Source organism: Taudactylus pleione, unplaced genomic scaffold, assembly GCF_031769625.1.
Source record: "Taudactylus pleione unplaced genomic scaffold, aTauple2 ptg000065l, whole genome shotgun sequence".
NCBI lineage: Eukaryota > Metazoa > Chordata > Amphibia > Anura > Myobatrachidae > Taudactylus > Taudactylus pleione.
This window is the reverse complement of record NW_028284467.1, coordinates 13,676,525-13,694,791: the sequence shown is the minus strand read 5'-3', so window position 1 is coordinate 13,694,791 and position 18,267 is coordinate 13,676,525. Positions and strand designations below refer to the sequence as shown.

The window sequence follows — 18,267 nt, the reverse complement described above, 5'->3', positions numbered from 1 at the left end:
TTGAGGGGGGCAGTCTTGTTCAGTGCACACATTTGTAGGGAGGTGAGGGGGGGGGTCTGGAGCATATATATAACTTTGTTGGGAGGGGTCTGGAGCATATTTTTGGTCGGAGGAGGCTGAAGCATATTATTACTAGGGTAGTGGGGCTGGTGTTTGTGGAGCATATTACTATGTGGTGATGGGGTCTGGAGCATATTATTGAAGGGAGGTGGCTGGAGCATATTATTATATTATGGCCCTCATTCAGAGCCGTACGCTCTGAGCAGAGCGGACACTCTGAATGAGGGCCGCCCTCCATAAAAATGGAGCGTCCTCCTGGACGCTCGTATAGCTGTGGGTCACCACCCACAGCCTATACGAGCGTGCAGTTTGATGGCCGCGATGGTCGTGACCATCGAAACTGCGAGCCGGAGCCTGCGGTTGAGGTTTTCAACCGCAAGGCCCGGAGTGATTTTGGCTCTATCAGAGCCAAAATCACTCCATTTTAGCTCTATCAGAGCCAAAATCACTAGTGATGTCAGTGGGCCGGCTTCTGACGGGAGGCGTTCCCTTGGGAACGCCCCCGTCAGGGAGGCACGCCCCCGGTACGCCCACCAAAGGGGGCGTGCTGTCAATCAACATCGACAGCACGCCCCCTTTGATCAGACACAACGAGCGAAGGACTTTCCTTAGCTCGTCGCGTCTGGCGCATGCGCACGACGGAGCTCCCTCCGTCGTGCGCATGCTCAGTGCAGACCATCGACCCACTTGCGAGCGGACAGCCGCTTGCGAGTGGGTCTGAATCAGGGCCTATGTCACGTGAGGATGGGGTCAGGAGCATATTATTGAGGGGGTGTCTGGAGGTGTCCTGAAATTGTAAAATTGGTGACAGCAAAAAGATGTCAAATATCAGAAAGAAAACATTAAAGTTAATATTTTCTTCCCGATACTTGACACCTCCTTGCTTAAACTTTATTGTTGGCTTTTTTAATAATAAACCTTTCAAAATTGCATAGAAGACTTTTTCTCTTGCGGTCCACACACTATTAAGCCGCGTATCCACTACACGATATAAATGAACGATTATGACAGCGTTATCGTTCATTAATCGTGCAGTGGATATGCCGGTAACGGCTAGCGATGCGCGCTCCCGCTTGTCGCTGTCGGCATCTGTCATCGCCTGAACCTACTGTCCAACCCAACGATATTGTCAGGTTGTGCAGGTTTGGGGATGAGGGTGTCTGCACTGTACGACATATCGGTCAGTGTGGGCACAATATCCACTGCACAGTATAGGAAGGAAAGATAACGATGTTGTCAATGTTCATTAGTCGTGTGGTGGATACGCAGCTTTAGACAGTGAAAAACATTCGGCCTCTGAGCCTGTACCTGCAGTCCCCTTTGTGCTTTATGGTCAGCTCATGGCTTATAAATGCAGTGTTAGTATGTGCAAAAACAGAAGCGTCACCAAGGCTTTTTTATTTTCACATTGTTTATTTCAAAGAAAAAAATAGACAAAATGTACATGTGCAAAGTATCAATGTTCTGTACTGAGGATATTAGTGGACTATAATGAATTTGTTTGAAATGCACTTAACACAACATAGCACCACGGGCAGTCTTGCACTACTACTCTCCAATTGCTGGGGGACTACATGTCCCAGCATACCTGAATGGCAGCTGACAGGCCAGGTTTCCACTTTCATATTTCCTGGTCTGACCCTGTATCTAAATTCCTTATATATTGAGTACCTTAAATGGTGTTTAAAAAAAAAAAAGGCAAACTAAACTTAACTTACGGATTTTCTTGTACTTGGTAAGAGATCTATAGCTACTAGTACTGCCACCCACAGCACAGGCCACGCCGTACACATTGTGCTGGTTACCCAGCAGTCACTCCCGCTCAGTCAGTCTGCCCCGTCGTTCCTTTATATCCCTGTAGCTCCGCCCGCCCCCTCCTCCTCCCCAGTCTTAGTCCGTTGCCCTGCGGTAAAATGGCGGCCTGTGCCGTGAGCTGCTGCCCGGGACGATGCTGACTGAGCCGCACGTGTTGCAGCGATGATGGCGCCGGCGGCCGCTGACCCCTAACTGCCGGAAGCCGCGTCCTCTGAGGTAGTGTGAGGTAGTGTGTGACTGTGTGCGCGCAGCGGCGGCGGCCCAGGGGAGGAGGAGGAGAGGAGGAGGCCGGAAGAGGCCGGGCTGTAGCAGCGCCGCAGCAGCTCGGGGAGGGTGTGAGCTGAGCGGCCTGTGCTGCTGCGTGTGTGTGTGACTGACAAGCAGTGCGGGCCGGGCCACGCCGCTGTCACCCGCTCATCCTTCGTCCCGCACTCATCCTCCTCCGCCCATCCCGCACCCCCTCCTCCCCAGTGTGCCAGGACCCCGTTTCCCGCCGTCGCAGTAGGATGCTCTTGTTTGTGGAGGTGAGAGCCGGGCACGGGTGGGAGGGAGGGCGGGGAGCGTGTGATCAGGGGCCGCCATGTGACTGAGGCCGGGCTGACACAGCAATCCTGGCTGCCCCGCTCTGTGCCTTGGCCGGCCGGCGGGTGATACTAAAGGGTTGGTGGCAGCTGTGATCGTGCTGAGGGGAGGGGGAGGGGAATGGCTGGGACACCGCAGTGACCTTTTGTCAGAGCCGCTGGCGACAGAGTGAAGGTTACATGGAGAGAGGCCTGGGCCATATAGAACGTCCTGCCGGGGCCCACAGCGTGGCCAGGGGGGGGGGGGGGGGGGTGGTAGTAGTACTGTGATGGGGGCCGGCCATTTATAGGGGAGGTGTACTGCTGGGATACATGTGTAGGGCATAACTGGTGTGACTGGGTCATTAGATGCCTGTATGCGGGTACCAGCTGCTGGGCAGGTAAAGTCTCAAATTAACCTTCATGTGTGTCTGACAGTGTTATTATCTGTGCTGTAGTGTAGCCGCCTACATCACGTGTATCAGAGAACAGTAGCATTGTCTGGGCTGTAATGTAGGTCACCTATATCGTCTGGCTTTCACATCTCAGTTTATTTTGACCATGACCCATCTGACTTAGTCATGTGGCTGCCCCGCGCTCATGTGCCCCCTGGGAGGCCTGGGGTGACATGAGTGCAAGATCACATATGTGGTGTGTATCCGGGTTAGAAGGTGTGAGTCTGTGATCAGCAGCATGTCTCCGGGCAATGAGGGCTACAGCACTTCCTGGTGTATGTAGCCAACCAAGGACATTGCTGCTGGCCTCCATTTTATATGTAATGCTTCTCTGACTTTAACTAATTTATTTATTTTTTTGCATTTGATATTAAGAACATTGTACGTTGTTGCATCCAGCGTTGTCATATTTTTTGCACTTTTTTTGTGGTGTGTGTACACATAACATGGAACCTTTTTGTTGTGATTAACTTTGTCTGGATCCTACACCCTTTGTGAAGCAGAGATGTTTTAACCTTCAAATAACCATCTTATAATGACATTTCATACAACTTTTTTCTTAAGACTCTTTATAATTAGTTGTAATCAGTGCATGTATTAGCACAATCCTTCATGTAATTTAAATTGCATATTTTGTTTTACATTTTTTATAATGGCTGTCAGCCGAAGCTGATCTCTTTAAACGGAGGGCTGTAATTCCAAATCTTTCTACAGCTGTAAACTTAACATACACAATTATGCAATTACATGTTGATCTTGGGTTTTTTGTTTTTCTCTTATGAGAATACCTACTGTTTGGAATGGCTACTGTTATTTTTCACCGTAAACCTTAATCAAATCGGAGACCCCATATCCATTTGAAGAGACTCTACAGCCATGTACACATTAGAACGATGTGTATCTTAGCCGACCCGGCGCTCGATGCAAGGATATATTATCGGGTGGCTGCACACACTGCACAAACCGGTGTACGACCGCGCGTTACACCCTTCCATCCTGTATTCAACCGCTTGCCGTCGTTGGCCCATCTATTATGCAGTACATCATATGGGACGACCCTGCTGACAACGCATGTGACTGCACGATTAAACGTATACACTGTGTTGTGAACGATATGTCGTTCCAGTTTTCCTGAAAACGACATTATCCAATATATCTCCTAATGTGTACCCAGCTTTACAACACTACAATAATGACATGTTGAGGCTCATTCACTCCTATCTGCTATCTACTGCCTTAAAAAGCTCTTGCATTTTTTTTATTTATTTTATTTGTGGGGGTTGTTTTCACCATTCTATACTAAAAGTTAAATACCCTGTTTAAAGCATAATAATGCAGCATAACTGTTTCTATACTCTACTGCTTGCAATATGTTGTATAGGTAAAAGTGCAGAACATGGAAAGCACTAAAGTTATCACTAGAATTAGTGCTTGTTTTCGTGTGTTTAACATTTTTGCCTTCAAATGACTGAACAAGCCCTGAATGTGTTTGCAAGATTGACCTGATCCAGCCTCACTTTACTTAAAGGGGAGTACATAGTGATGTCAGCATTTTTGCCTTTTTGATGATGAAGCAAAAAACTTTAACATTCACTTGACCCACTGTCCACTTGGGCTTAAATCAAATTATATCTGTTACAGCAATATGAATCTTAGGTTGTCTATTATATGCCACAAAACTGCCTGGCCAACCCCCATATGTACTTGAACCCATGTATGTATATATATGTATGTATGATATATATATAATTTATTTTTTAGACTGCTCTCTGCAGAAGTGTTAAGGCTTTGCAAAATAATACCGGATCCTATAGGTACACTCTTTATAGTCTCAGAAAGTTGCTAACACTCTATTAATAGGGAGCAAAGTACAAGGTTATGTTTAGTTCTGTCACTAGTGATGAAAATCTGTCTGTATGAACCCTTATAGGAAAGAACTTACAGGTTGTTCTGAATTTTATCTGGTTCAGCTGCAGAGAATTACTTTGTAACCTTGGTAATAGAGGGGGATACGTTTAGGAAGCCGGCGGCCGCAATACCGACCGCCGGCTTACCGAATCCCCAATCCCGGCTAGGGTTTAATGACAAGCGTCTTAATCTAGACGCCTGTCATTTTCCCGACGTCGGGAGACAGGCGCCTGGCACAGCCACGTGGGGGGAGGGTTAGGTTTAGGGCACCCGGGGGGACTTGGGGTTAGGCTAGGGGGAGGGTTAGGGTTAGGCACCCCCCCGGGGGACTTGGGTTTAGGCAGCGGGGAAGGGGTGGTTAGGGTTAGGCACCCCTAAGGAGGGTTAAGGGGGTTGGTTTGGTTAGTTTTTACTTACCTTAGAGACTATCGGAATTTCCAACGCTGTCGGCACTTTCGCTGCCGGGCTCTGCTCTTTTGTCGGGCTGCCAGGAATCGAACTGCCGGCAATGTGGCAGCCGGTACTTCATACCGAATGCAATAGAGGTATTCAATTTGCGTCATTGGCCATTAGGTGCCTGCATTCTGACAATTACTCTAGCAACATCTAAAATTTATTTTTATTTTTTTTCTCGCACCCCTACTGCTGGGTACACACTGGCAGATATATTGGGCTATCCATTGATCAGCCAATATATAGTATGCCTGTAAGCCAGTGTGTACCAGCGATATTCACAGACTTATCGTGTCCGCTGTGCTGCACAGCTGATGGCTACACTTGCAGCGGAGGCCACGGGGAAGGAGCCGCGGACAGATGATGGTTGTTCAGTGTGTATGAACAACCATCTGCAGATCACTCGATCTGTAGAATATATCTTTTAGGTGTGTACCTAGCTTTAGAGGTGCGCAGGTAAATGTGCAATGTTGGTTTGTCATAATTAGCTATCGTGTGCAATTATACTTCAGTGCTAGCTGTATACCCCCTATTAGATTTAAATTAATTTTTAAAGATTCTGGGGCCAATTTATCAAGTATCTGGTTTTAGACCTAATAATTGTAACTTCTTATTGCTAATGTTCTGGGCAATAAAAAATTAAGATTCCCCCGAATGTATTAAAAATCACATGCAAGGACTCCGGATTTGTTAATAGGGAAGTAATCGCATTAGCATTTATTTAACTTGCATGTTTTCTGTTTTATTGACTTTAGTTTCACATTGGACTTGTGCAATGTGTCAGATAGTAATAGCCGCAAGGTCTCTCACTGCTTTTGCTCCAACACTATCAGGACCACTGCATGTTTGTTTTACTGGGTTTTAGTACCACTTTTTATAGATGCTTGCTTATCTCCTCCCTCCACCCTAATTCCATATTTTATAAAAACTAGAGCCAAGCAGACTTCTAAGTATGTCTTCACTGACTTTAGTGCTGAAATATTATTTATTTTAGGGCTGTTGGCTATAGCTGAATATTTATTGCAGGGCTGACACATGAGGCTTTGATTATATTTAGATATACTTTTTACTTGTTGTTCAATTATGTTATCCAAATATGTGGTGTTATAGTAAACGTAACTGAAAAATTTCATAATTGCCCATCGTAGAAATGAGACTGCTGTTTATTTTTTCTTATTTTTTTGTACTTTAATCAAGTGATCTCTTGCTTTAGAATGGGCCACGTTGTGTACTATTGTCTCATCTGCAGATATGGCCTCATACATCTAGCCTCAATAAGCCACGCAGCGCAACTTGCCTGGTCCCTACTGATAGCGCCAGGCTTTTGGTTTTGCTGAAAATGCGTTTTAAGTCTCAATGCAATGCGACTAGGACGCACTAACAGACACTGCTGGTTAATTTGATATGTGATGCTTTCATATCTGTGTGCACCTGAGTCTGTATATGAACCACAACAGAACTTGTAATGAAAAAAGCTGCGGCTGCTACATTTTAACACTTCGTGCACAGATTCAGAGACTCAGTCGCACAGTGGTGTTGCATATCAAATCGACAGTCTCCTAGTATGTCCTAGTCACATCGCATTGCAACTAAGGGCCGTATTCAATTAGCGGCGAAAACGGCCGTTTTATTCGCCATAGGCGAAAACTGACGATTTTCGGCAAAAGGCGATATTTTTGCCAAAAAACAGGCGAAAACGCAATTGGTGAAAAAAAATACTGGAGATAAGGTTTCTCCAGACCAGGCAAAAAAGATGCAAAATCCCTATTTTTGGCTAAAAATATGGGGATTTCTTTCAGAACCCTTTGGACAACCCCCCCCCCTAATGATAAATGACCCCCCAAAAATTTTGTAAGTTGCGCTCTTTGGTGAAATGTTTTAATGTATTGGGTCTGACTTTGTGGGGGACGGTATGGATGGGTGAAGTATTTTAAACATCGCACGCGGTCGCAGCAGGCGTGTTTTTACGTTTTTTTAAGATTGTGTTTGTACGACACGAAAATTTACTTGCATCCATTTTAACGTAGCCCCAATTTACGTGGAACAGTAATTTCCTGGAAAAATGCTTCCTATCATTTTCAATGTTTTTTTTTTTTTTCCCGCCAAAGTGCGCAACTTACTACATTTTTTGGGGGTAATTTATCATTAAGGGGAGTGTCCAAAGGTTTCTGAAAGAAATGCCTACATTTTTAGCTAAAAATAGGGATTTTGCATTTTTTTCCGCCTGGTCTGGGATGGAGAAACCTTATTTCCAGTTTTTTTTCGCCTGTTTCTTGGTGAAAAACGTCCATTTTCGCCGCTAATTGAACACTGCCCTAAATCTGGGTACACGCCTAAAAGATATATCTGCACATGATGGTGGTTCAGTGTGTGAATGAACAACCATCTTCTGGCCGCAGGTTGCATTGCGTCCCCCACCCCGCGGCCTCTGCTGCAAGTGTATGGGCGGTCATCTGACCACCTTGTACACACAGCATGATGGACAAATATATCTGCCATCGGCTGTGCAGCACAGCCGGCGCGATATTCTGTGAAACACGTCATTTAGACATATCGCTGGTACACACTGGCTGACGAGCACACAATATATTGGCTGATCAATTGATCGGCCAATATATCTACCAGTGTGTACCCAGCATTAAATGCGTTTTCTGCAAAATAAAGATGCTCGGCGCTAGCAGGGTCTCACAGGACCTGGCACACTGAGAGGGACTTTTTAGCAAGACTGCAGCAAAGATGTTTAAGGACACATCTGTACTGTGTGGTTTCTGAAAGAGCAGGATTGATAACCAGAAAATGTTTTTGACTTTCATAAACTTTCTGTAAATTCCCTCCTCAGTTGGAGGTTTTATAATGCTATGTTGTGTAAGAGTGCATTTGTTTGGTCTGGTGAGATCTTAGGCCAGAGGTTTCCAAACTCTAAGGTCGATTCAGACCCAGACGCTAAGCTGCGCTCTCTCGCTGCCAAAAGGGGCCGGGTATGTAAATTCCGCTTTCGCACTGTCTGGTGTAAGGAGCCCTCTGTCTTAGAGAGCGATGGCAGAGTGAGCTTATGCAGGTATAAAGACGCCCACCTTTCTTAACTCGCGTCCTCTCCAGGAAGTGTATGATTAATCAGAACCATCGGTGCTGCACGCAGCGCTTGAGGTAGGCCCTACTCCACCGCAAGCACTGCTATCACTGCAAGCTGAAATACAACCAAGTGACGTGTACAATGACTCTTCCATGCTAATTATGCACACCCATAAAACTCAGTTTTGACGCCCAGACACGCCTGCGTTCGCCGCACCACTCCCCCATTCACAGGCACCTTCCCCTGTTACCACCCACAAACGGCACTATCTGTCACTCAAAGTTGCGCTCAGACTGTTAAGAGTGCACAATTCCTGATCGCAATGACTGGTTCGCGCACTGCGATGCATGTTCAGACGTGGCGACAATCGCCCATAGCGTGCGTCCGTGGCTTAGCGTCCGGGTTTGAATCGGGCCCTCTGTCCTCAAGGCACCCTAATGCTGGCAATACTATAGAACTATATTGTAGCAACTAGTTGGCTGGTTGGAATGATAATAGTCTAGTGTGTGGGAGCAAACGATAATTAGCTGTTTGCCCCCACACGCAGAAAAACGGTTGGTCCAACTAGTTTGGTTTTCCTAACTAGTTGTTCTAGTGTAGGGGGAACTTTCCCCACAAACTGAATGATAAGTAGGTGGTCACTGGCCAGTAGTTTCTGCCTACTTCACTGCCCCTCACAGCCTGGGATCCCTCCCTTTAAGGATGTCAGTGGCAGGCTGAGTGGGAGAAGAGGATCAGTGCAGCTGCTGCTGCAGACTCTCTCTCCAGCGAGTAAGTACAGTATACTCTGCAGGACCTGTGCCCCTTCACACACACACACACACACACACACCTACCTTCCTTTCTGTGGTGCAGAAAGGAAGGAGTGTGTGCTGGCGCAGCGGGAGGGAACAGCCGTCCCAGAACTGTGTGTGTGTATATGTATATAGGTAAGTGTGTATATGTGTGTGTGTATATATATATATATATATATCTATCCCGACTCCCCTCATCTGGCAGTGTGCCCAGTGTCGATAGATCTCTCCCTCTCCTCTCTCCTCTCTTTTTCTTTGTAATAAACATACAGGGTCGTATGTGTTAATGCGTACGGTTCTTTGTGTTTATCACAAGATGCCCTGAGTGCCGCCGTGTTGCTGTCATATATTATTTTCACTCACGATTTGGGTTAAGGTGATTGGAGGGCACGGGCATAATATCTTTAGCAAAGCATAGGAAGTGCCGGCATCGGAATCAGTCTTATATATGTCTGTGTTCAAAATATTTATTCAAAACATGCAGAAGTAGACACACTGTCCACCTACTTCTGTGACATCACAAGTTTGGCAGAAGTTGGCTGGTCTGATGAAAAGTTGGTTAGATATGTGGAGTCACCATTTTAAGGGCCGTACACACTGGACGATAAAAGGGAACGATATCGTTCAACGATATATTGTTCATACCATCCAGTGTGTGTATGCCCTGAACGTTCGATGATGCGCTTGCCCGTTAACTATCGCCAGTCAGCTGTACATGCTGCCACGTTAATGATGCCTTGCTGCCGAATGCAGCATGGCTCCACAGCAGACCCCCCCCCCCCCCCCTCTCTCATTTTATTGTGGCAGACCTCGGCTTACTGATGTCAACTCCCCCGCCGCTGCCGATATCGCCTCATACACACATCGTCTAGTGTGTATGAGGCTTTAGTTGGACGGTTGGTCATTTGGGTGGTTGGAGGAAAGTTGATGTGATATATGGCCTGCTTAACAGTAGAGGTTTTAAGGATAGCCATGCATTTTACTTAGTACCTCAGTCAATTTGATTCAACCACCTGTGCTGAGCCATGGATATCTCTAAAACTGAACTGTTGGGGTGCCTTGACCGCGTTTTCAATGCATTTACTGTATGCTAAAGAACATAACACTCACTACATTTATGTTCATGTTCAATTTGCTAGTGACAGAAAGGCATCTTAAATGCAGTGTTTATGTGATGTGCATTTTATTCTGTCAACATGCACAAGAGCTACAGACCATACATTTTATTTTTACCTTGCCACACACGCTAATATACTTGTGTATGAGTTGGCTGGCTCGCTCATAACAAAATCCCCCTCCCCAAAATAAAAGAAAGAACTGTGGTGCATGACCTGTACCTCCTTGTATTTCCTTTTCTGTTTGAACAGTTGTTTGCTGAAATACTTAAAAACTTGCTTGCCAGCAAAAGCAGCTTGTTTGACCTCCAAACTTGCGATGTTTCCAAGCAGATCTGTTGCATAACCTGATCACTCATTAATGCTTGTCTGAAGTCTACATCTGTGCACATGACAGAAGTGTCAGACTTCTAATATATAAATGTCATTACAGATAAACGTTGGCAAGATTTGAGGTTTGTTTGCTTGATATGCAATGTATGGTGGCACTACTGTACTTATCATCCAAAGTGTGTGTTTGAAAAGTTTTAATATACTCACCTTTTCTCTTGATATCCTGTTTGTCATGTTTTTATAATGGGTGGACGCTGATGTCACGTAAAACATTTTACAGTAGCTCAGTGTTGATGTCCCTAATAATTTATCCAAGGAAATCTTTGAACTGTGGTCTAAATAATGGTGTTTACTATTTGAGATTTCATTGGTGAAGCAAATAGAATTAAAACCTTTTTATTTTCAGAAATGTTGAAGGAATTTTGCCAACCCTTTAACACACATACATTGTCATATATTGTCGTTTGCAATGTGATACACATTAAACACAAGTAGAAAGGCATGAAATAACATATATATATTATGGTATGTATATGTGTGTGTATGTGTGTGTATATATATATGTGTGTGTGTATATGTATGTGTGTGTATATGTGTGATATATATATATATATATATATATATATTTGTGTATGAAAAATGGTCCAAAATAAGTCCAAAGAGGGAAAAAAATAATGGTAAGTAAAGAATTGTAAAGCAGGACTGAGGCCATGATGCGGATAAAAGCAGGCCTGAGGGCATGATGCTGTCAATGTTAATTAACATAAGCCCTACCCCGAAAATAAGCCCTATGGACTTTTTTTGGCCCCCCAAAAAAATATAAGACAGTGTCTTATCGGGGAAACACGGGGTGTGTGTGTGTGTATGTGTATATATGTGTATATATATATATATATATATATATATATATATATATATATATATATTATTTTAATGTGTGTTCAAGCTCCTTTAAGTCGCCTTGCTTTTATTTTGTGTGTAACTGTGGCGAAAGTTCATACACCTATGCGAGCACTACTTATATGCATCTACACGATTGTACAATGCACTTCTGTAACTATTCAACTACTCTAATGTACATCATACTCTATGGGTGGGGGGATTAAATTGTTTTTTGTGCGCCCAGTAGTAATGGGTGCGCAACGGTCCTATATGCTCCGATCAGGCGCTATTTTAGCGTTTGTCACGCCCTTATGCAGTGAGTTTAGTTGCGTATAGTGACTAAACGTGTCTAATGTGACATCCGCGAATGGCCGACTTTTCTTTGATTACTGCTTACCACCTCAGGACAGTGCTAGCACAAATCTGGGCACACATTACTAACAGGCGCTCCAAAAACTATTGCATTCCCCCCTGAAATGGAACAAGAAGAATGGAAATTCTTCCTGGGGCTTTTCAGCATCGTGCTAAATTGAATAGCCCCTATGTGTTTAATGTAACCTAGGGTATGAATATGTGAATATGCTTAGGCTCAGTCTTGAGAAACAACCATATATATATACATTGCACATGTAAGCGTGCACACTGCATCAGAAGCCAAATCTAGATATTACCAATCTGCATTGTGTGATGTGCTGTCTCCTAGGCAGGATTCCTCCCTGTGTCACTGCTTGTCAGCACTTGAGACAAAGCAGCTTTATGGAGGAAGCCAGCCTAAAGGTGCGTATCCACTACATGAGAGTGGAACGACTGTACGATTACAACATTGTAATCGTGCATCATCCTGTGCAGTGGATAATGTGCCCACACTGAACGATATGTCGTTCAGTGCAGGCACCCTCCCTCATCCCGTTCATGCACAACCTGTCTATAGGCAGGTTGATCAGCATGTACAGACGATGATGTCAAACGACCAGCGGGAGCGCGCATCGCTGTTAGTTTTCAATATTTAACTGCACGATTTATGAACGATAACTATGTCTTAATCGTTCATTCGCTCATTTTAATAGTCTAGTGCAGTGGTTCCCAAACTTATTTCAATCACGGCGCCCTAGAGTATCAGCATTGTTTTCATGGCACCCTTAAGTTTTTAAGTTTGTTGAGAAATTCAGAAAGAAAATGTAGTAAAGTGAAGTAAATTGTGCTTACCTGTCATCCTTGGGCTCAGTTATGTGGTGGTGGACAGGTTTGCACTTCAGTTTAGTCACATATTTACATTACATTGACCATAAATTATTTGAATTGGTTATGGACCACCAACCTGAGGCACCCCTGCAAGTGTCCCAAGGCACCCCTGGGTACCACGGCGCACAGTTTGGTAACCACTGGTTTAGTGGATACGGAGCCTTAATACTTAACTGTGGACTGCCCAGATAATATTTGATAGATGTCTGTTATGTATGGCCTTTACTGGCATGGTGACAGTGATATTTACCCAACCACATTGCCCCCTTACCACAACAAATTGCCTTGTAATATTTATACTAGTCTAGGGCCCACTAGACCGATCTGTATGTTCATATCTACAGACATTCTGTCAAATGCTTTGAGCACCTATTGCAGGCCTGGCCAACCTGTGGCTCTCCAGCTGTTACACTACAAGTCCCAGCCTGCTTTACAAGCTGAATGGTGGGAGGGTATGCTGGGACTTGTAGTTTCACAACAGCTGGAAAGCCACAGGTTGGCCAGGCCTGACCTATTGTATGAGCTGAGTATGTGTGCCAACTGCGTATTTTTATTTTTTCCTCTGTGCCCATCTTGAGGCTGAACTTAGTATGTCACGCTTTTTCACGCTTTATGCGGTTTCGGAACTGAATTTAAATTGTCAATTATAGACCAAGCATGCTTTGTATTGAATACAGATCTACGTTTTGGTGGGATCTTGGAGAAAAATAAGGATTAAGTTATACCTCTTTCAGACATGCTGAGATTCTCGGGATTTTGGCCTGCCTCGGCCAAAATTCCCAGGTCTCTTGTCTGTGTGAAAGGTACCTACCCGGGAACACGTTCCTGGGTAGCCGCCCCTGCAATCGACCAGGGTTTTTCCCGGGACTTAAGTCCCAGGAAATTACCCTGCTTCTGTCTGAATAGTGCTACCCGGGAATTTACTACTCCTGGGCAGCACCAAGCAGCTTTTGCATGTAGCTGACAGTGCAGAGCGTCATATAGGACGCTCAGCGCTGCTGCTTTGAGCTGACAGCGCAGAGCATCCTATAGGACGCTCAGCGCTGCTGCTCACCACCCCCAGCACCGGCCGGCTGTGCCACAGCGGGCCGCCCGCACTCCCGCTGGACCACCAGGGAATTAAAATAAATGTTAAAAAAATTATAATAAAAAAAAAACTACATTACTATTGGCCGGCTTTTGGCTGGGAGGAGCAGACAGCAGAGAAGAGGCAGGTAAGCAGAAAAACCCTGCTCTTGTCTGAAAGGGGTCTACCTGGGAATTTCCCGGGTAGACACTGTAGTGTGAAAGGGGGGTCGCGACCAAAAACCCGGGAATTTGCACAGGAGAAATTCCTGGGTCTGAGCAGGAAATTTCCCGGGTTGTATGTCTGAAAGGGGTATTAGTGAAATTGTTAGCACCATTATTGCAGTAAATATGTATTTTATTTGGTTGAATATAGAAGTAAGCAACAGTGTTTTTTTATGTGCTAAATGGAGATATTTTACTGGTTAATGACACAATTTATAGATAACTATTAAGGAGGTAAAGGGACAGCACTAATAAAAAATGAGCAAAAACACAAAATAAAATGTCATATGCAGTGTTTTAAAAGACATGTTTTCTTTATTAGGTGGCGTCTAAAGGAGCTGGTTTGAATCCTAATGCAAAAGTATGGCAGGAAATCCCACAAGGAAACACTGACGTTTCTCAGGCAGTCAATGGCACAGAAGAGTCTTGGGATGAGGCAGCTGCCACAACAGAAACCCACATAGAAGGTTAGTCTGACAAGTTTGATCTTATTAATGTTAGCTACTTACATCAGTTTTACATGTTTGGTTTGGCAGGCTACTTAAAGGATCACTATACATTTAATACTGACTTGTATATGGAGGAAGCTTTTGTATGGTTGCAAATGTGTTCACTAAATCTTGGGACATGTAGGAGTTAAAATTTGACAGATCCAACCATTCTGCAATTGGGCACATGCTGACTGTCGCTGTACTATAAGGCTTATTTAGCCAGTCCCTGTGCAGATATTTCTGTGTCTAGCTAGAGACTACTGAACACATTTTTAATGTCTTTAATTAATTTGCATAGTTGAATTATGAGGTTTGTGCCATTGAGTCCTAACTGCAACTTTCTGATTCTCACCCTTTCTTTAAGAGCTTACATGTGTCACAGTAGATATGGCATTTGAAGATTCAAGGATTTGATAGTTAAATATTCTGGTGTTGACACATGTGCTGTCTATATGGATTTGCACAGTGCTGTATTTTTGGAAGCAGAATGAATTTAGTTAGGTGGTAGTTTTACATTCATTTTTTTTCCGTTGAAACATGGATGTATAAAATCTACTGTTTTCGCTTTTAACACTGAAGAACATTTCCCAAGCCTCCCTTGGCATATGGCTTAAGGTGGGTACACACCTGATAGATATATCTGCAGATTAACTAAAGTTGGCATTCTAGCAGCTCAAAAAAAACTTTTTATGTATGATTTCTCTTATGCTAGGAAAATTTTGACTATTGCCAGACCAATACACCAAGTAAAACTATTTAATCACTCGTTGCAAAATATATGCCTAAATTTATATTGGTTTTTAGTACTGAAGATTTGATTATAATAATTTCAATATTTGGCTTATGTTGTTATGTTAGATATGTAATTTAAATATCAATAGGTGAGATTTCTTGCTCTTTTTAAAAAAAAAAAATAATAATTGAAGAGGCGAGTGGATGAAGGTATTATTTTAGTTTAGAAGAAACAGATATTTAGGAGGCAATTCTATTCCTTTATCGGGCGCTTTAACTATTGGGAGCCTGATTGAACAATTCAATTGTTGCTCCGTTTGGGGCGCACATAGCCGCAGGTAGACACATTGCTTCTCGACACCACCTGAGCTGGTGTGCAGAAACGTGTGAGAAGTGTACACTTTTGGTGCACAAACGGGAGGACTTTAGATGGGTTTAGCCACTTTGCGCAGCTAAACCCGGTGCTGCCGGCTGCAATGGTGCTAAAACTGAGCAACAATTGAATTGCCCTGTTGGGTGCCCACTAGTTAGGTGCTCAATAGAGGAATTGAATCGCCCTCTGCGTACACACTAGACGATATTACTGCGTACACACTGGGTGATATTACTGAGTGGTTGCACGATTATGACATCGTAATTGTGCAATCGCTCAGTAATCGTGCACTTTTATGTCGGAAAAGACCAGCGATGCGAGCTTCCGCTGGTCGTTTCTGACATTGTCCATCACTTGAAAATGCAGGCCAATCTGCCGATAACGACAGATTGGCATGTTCAGGAATGATGGACTGTGCCTGCACTGAACGATTGATCGTTCAGTGCAGACACTACAGGTGATCAGGAACCGATGTCTTAATCATACAGTTTTTCCTTATCGCCCAGTGTGTACGCACCTTTAGAGTTAAAAAGAAATTATTCACTAAAAACTAGCTTAAAATTTGGACACAGCACTTTTATCCACAAATATCAGTAAATAGACCAACATTTAAAATTGTTACTATGATCCCTAGGTCATAACACCTTAATAATTAATTTTTCAGAAAACACCTTCATACTCACCTCTTCAACTGCAGATGCCAACTCTGCTGCCCTATACCCACTGGCCTTGTAAGCTGCCATATTAGTATCAAGTGGAACTTCTTTCCTTGTTACAAACCTTTCCATTCTTGTTTTCCAATAGGCACTCTTGAAGGTCTGAGTGAGACTTGTAAACCGTTTGAAGTAATGTATTCCTCCTCGTGTGAAGTAAGCAGCAGGTCTAGTATTCATTTAGAGGAAGCAGCAGCAAATGGAATGGACTTATTAGTACAAGACAAACTTGGATACCAAATGTTCGAGGTTTCAGGTGAGTCACTGATGCTTTGTTTCTCTGAATAAACTCAATGAATGCTTTATATTACTTGATATCGGATCTATTTTACACAAGGAAATCAGTGGTAACCATGAATTATTGAAATAAAGCCAAACTGGAGATCTTGCAGTCTACATTCAGTTAGTTTTATGTGCCCCAGCAGTCTGTGGATCTTTAAAACTTAAATGTCAATATGAGGGAGACTCTGTCCAGCTGGATTAGCCGCTGAACGTCACCCAATGTTCCATTTCGAGCATATCTGCTGTTTCTTCAGGACAGTACCGCGACTCCAGTATTGATCTGGGGATATCGGTGGGACCCCGGGGTCCGTGCTACCTGGGCCCTGCGGACTTCCCAGACTGCTGCCGGACGTAAGGGGACAGGTAAGGTGGGTCATACCCAGTGCCATATTGTGTGCAATTTACTCTGCAGCTATGTCTATATCAAAGGCAGGAGTTTTAACAGGCATCTGCCCTCATTCTGTAATTCCCCCGAGGGGGTTATCAGAGCAGGACGTAATGCCCCCTTTGGGGTTGTCACATCAGGTTCAGGCGATACAGGTACCTCCTGTACCCCCCACTATGGGTAGACTTACTATCTAACTCAGTACAGAGTCTGGCTACATCTAATGCCTTTCAAACCATGTTGCAAGGTGGGAAACCTCTACCCAGTAAATCTTTTAGACGTCCTGTGTTATCGTCACAGTCCACGCACTGAACCCTGACTCTCCTCCTTCGGAGGATGAGTCGGTCATAAATTAATATTCCTGCCTTGGTGCGAGCTGTCAGATGCATCGTATTAATAGAAGATGATGAGCCAGCCCCTAAATCCAAGCACCCACTGCTTAAACTATAGAAAGTAGCTTCAGCAGAATTCCCTCTATCGGATCATCTAGCTGAAATCATGGCTGCAGCCTGGCAATCGCCTGGTAAGCGGTTTCATACTGACCTCATGTTACTCTTTTCCTGTGGCTTATTGTGCAAACTGAGAAACAACTCCTGTAGTGGTTCCGCATGTTACGCGTTTAATTGCGCTACGTTGCCTATTCCTACAGTTACTTCCTTGAAGGATCCTACGGATAGGGAAATATAAGCTTGCCTGAAATCGATACTCTTTTTTTTTTTTTTTTTTTTTCAGGGACTGATGCCCATCCAACCTTGGCTCTTGCATGGGTGGCTAAAGCTATAGAGGGCTGGACTGACTCACTTGAAAACTTTTCCCTCAGATGCTTCTAGGGATCAGATGTCCTTTTTTTTTTTTTTTTTTTTTGCTCACATTCGAGATGCAGCTTCCTATTTTGGAATAGCTACATTAGATGCCAGTCTCCTAACCTCCAGAGTCTCGGCCGCAGCTGTGTCTGCCCGTCGTATCCTGTGGCTACGCTTATGGAAGGCTGATGTGGTTTCAAAGAAAGGCCTAGAAGGGTTGCCCTACAATGGGGTGATATTGTTGGCCACAGACCTTGACAAGATTGTCACTACTTCTACTAGGCCTAGGAAAGCCTAAAGGTCAGTCCTTTCCTAGGCAGTCTGCTTCCACTTAAGCCGCCAAACCTAGGACCAAGGGAACCTGGACCACCAGACGCCCTGCTTTAAAGCCAGAGGATAAACCCTCAGCCTGACTGGACGGGCCTTCCTCTGGGGTATCCCAGAGTGGGAGGCTGACTTCAGTTCGCCCAGTACTGGTGTCAAAACACCACAGATACTTGGGTAAGAG

At 44.3% G+C, this 18,267-nt stretch overlaps 1 protein-coding gene across 1 annotated transcript in view; it reads left to right on the top strand.

Annotated features, from left to right (window-relative positions):
- Positions 1-2,171: 2,171 nt before the first annotated feature.
- Positions 2,172-18,267, top strand: part of LARP4 (La ribonucleoprotein 4) — a 54,689-nt gene continuing 38,593 nt past the window's right edge. The window contains exons 1-3 of the mRNA XM_088465947.1: positions 2,172-2,399; positions 14,303-14,447; positions 16,381-16,545. Of these exons, the coding sequence (XP_088322073.1) occupies positions 2,382-2,399; positions 14,303-14,447; positions 16,381-16,545 (328 nt within the window). The 5' untranslated portion in view covers positions 2,172-2,381. The remainder of the gene's footprint in view (positions 2,400-14,302; positions 14,448-16,380; positions 16,546-18,267) is intronic.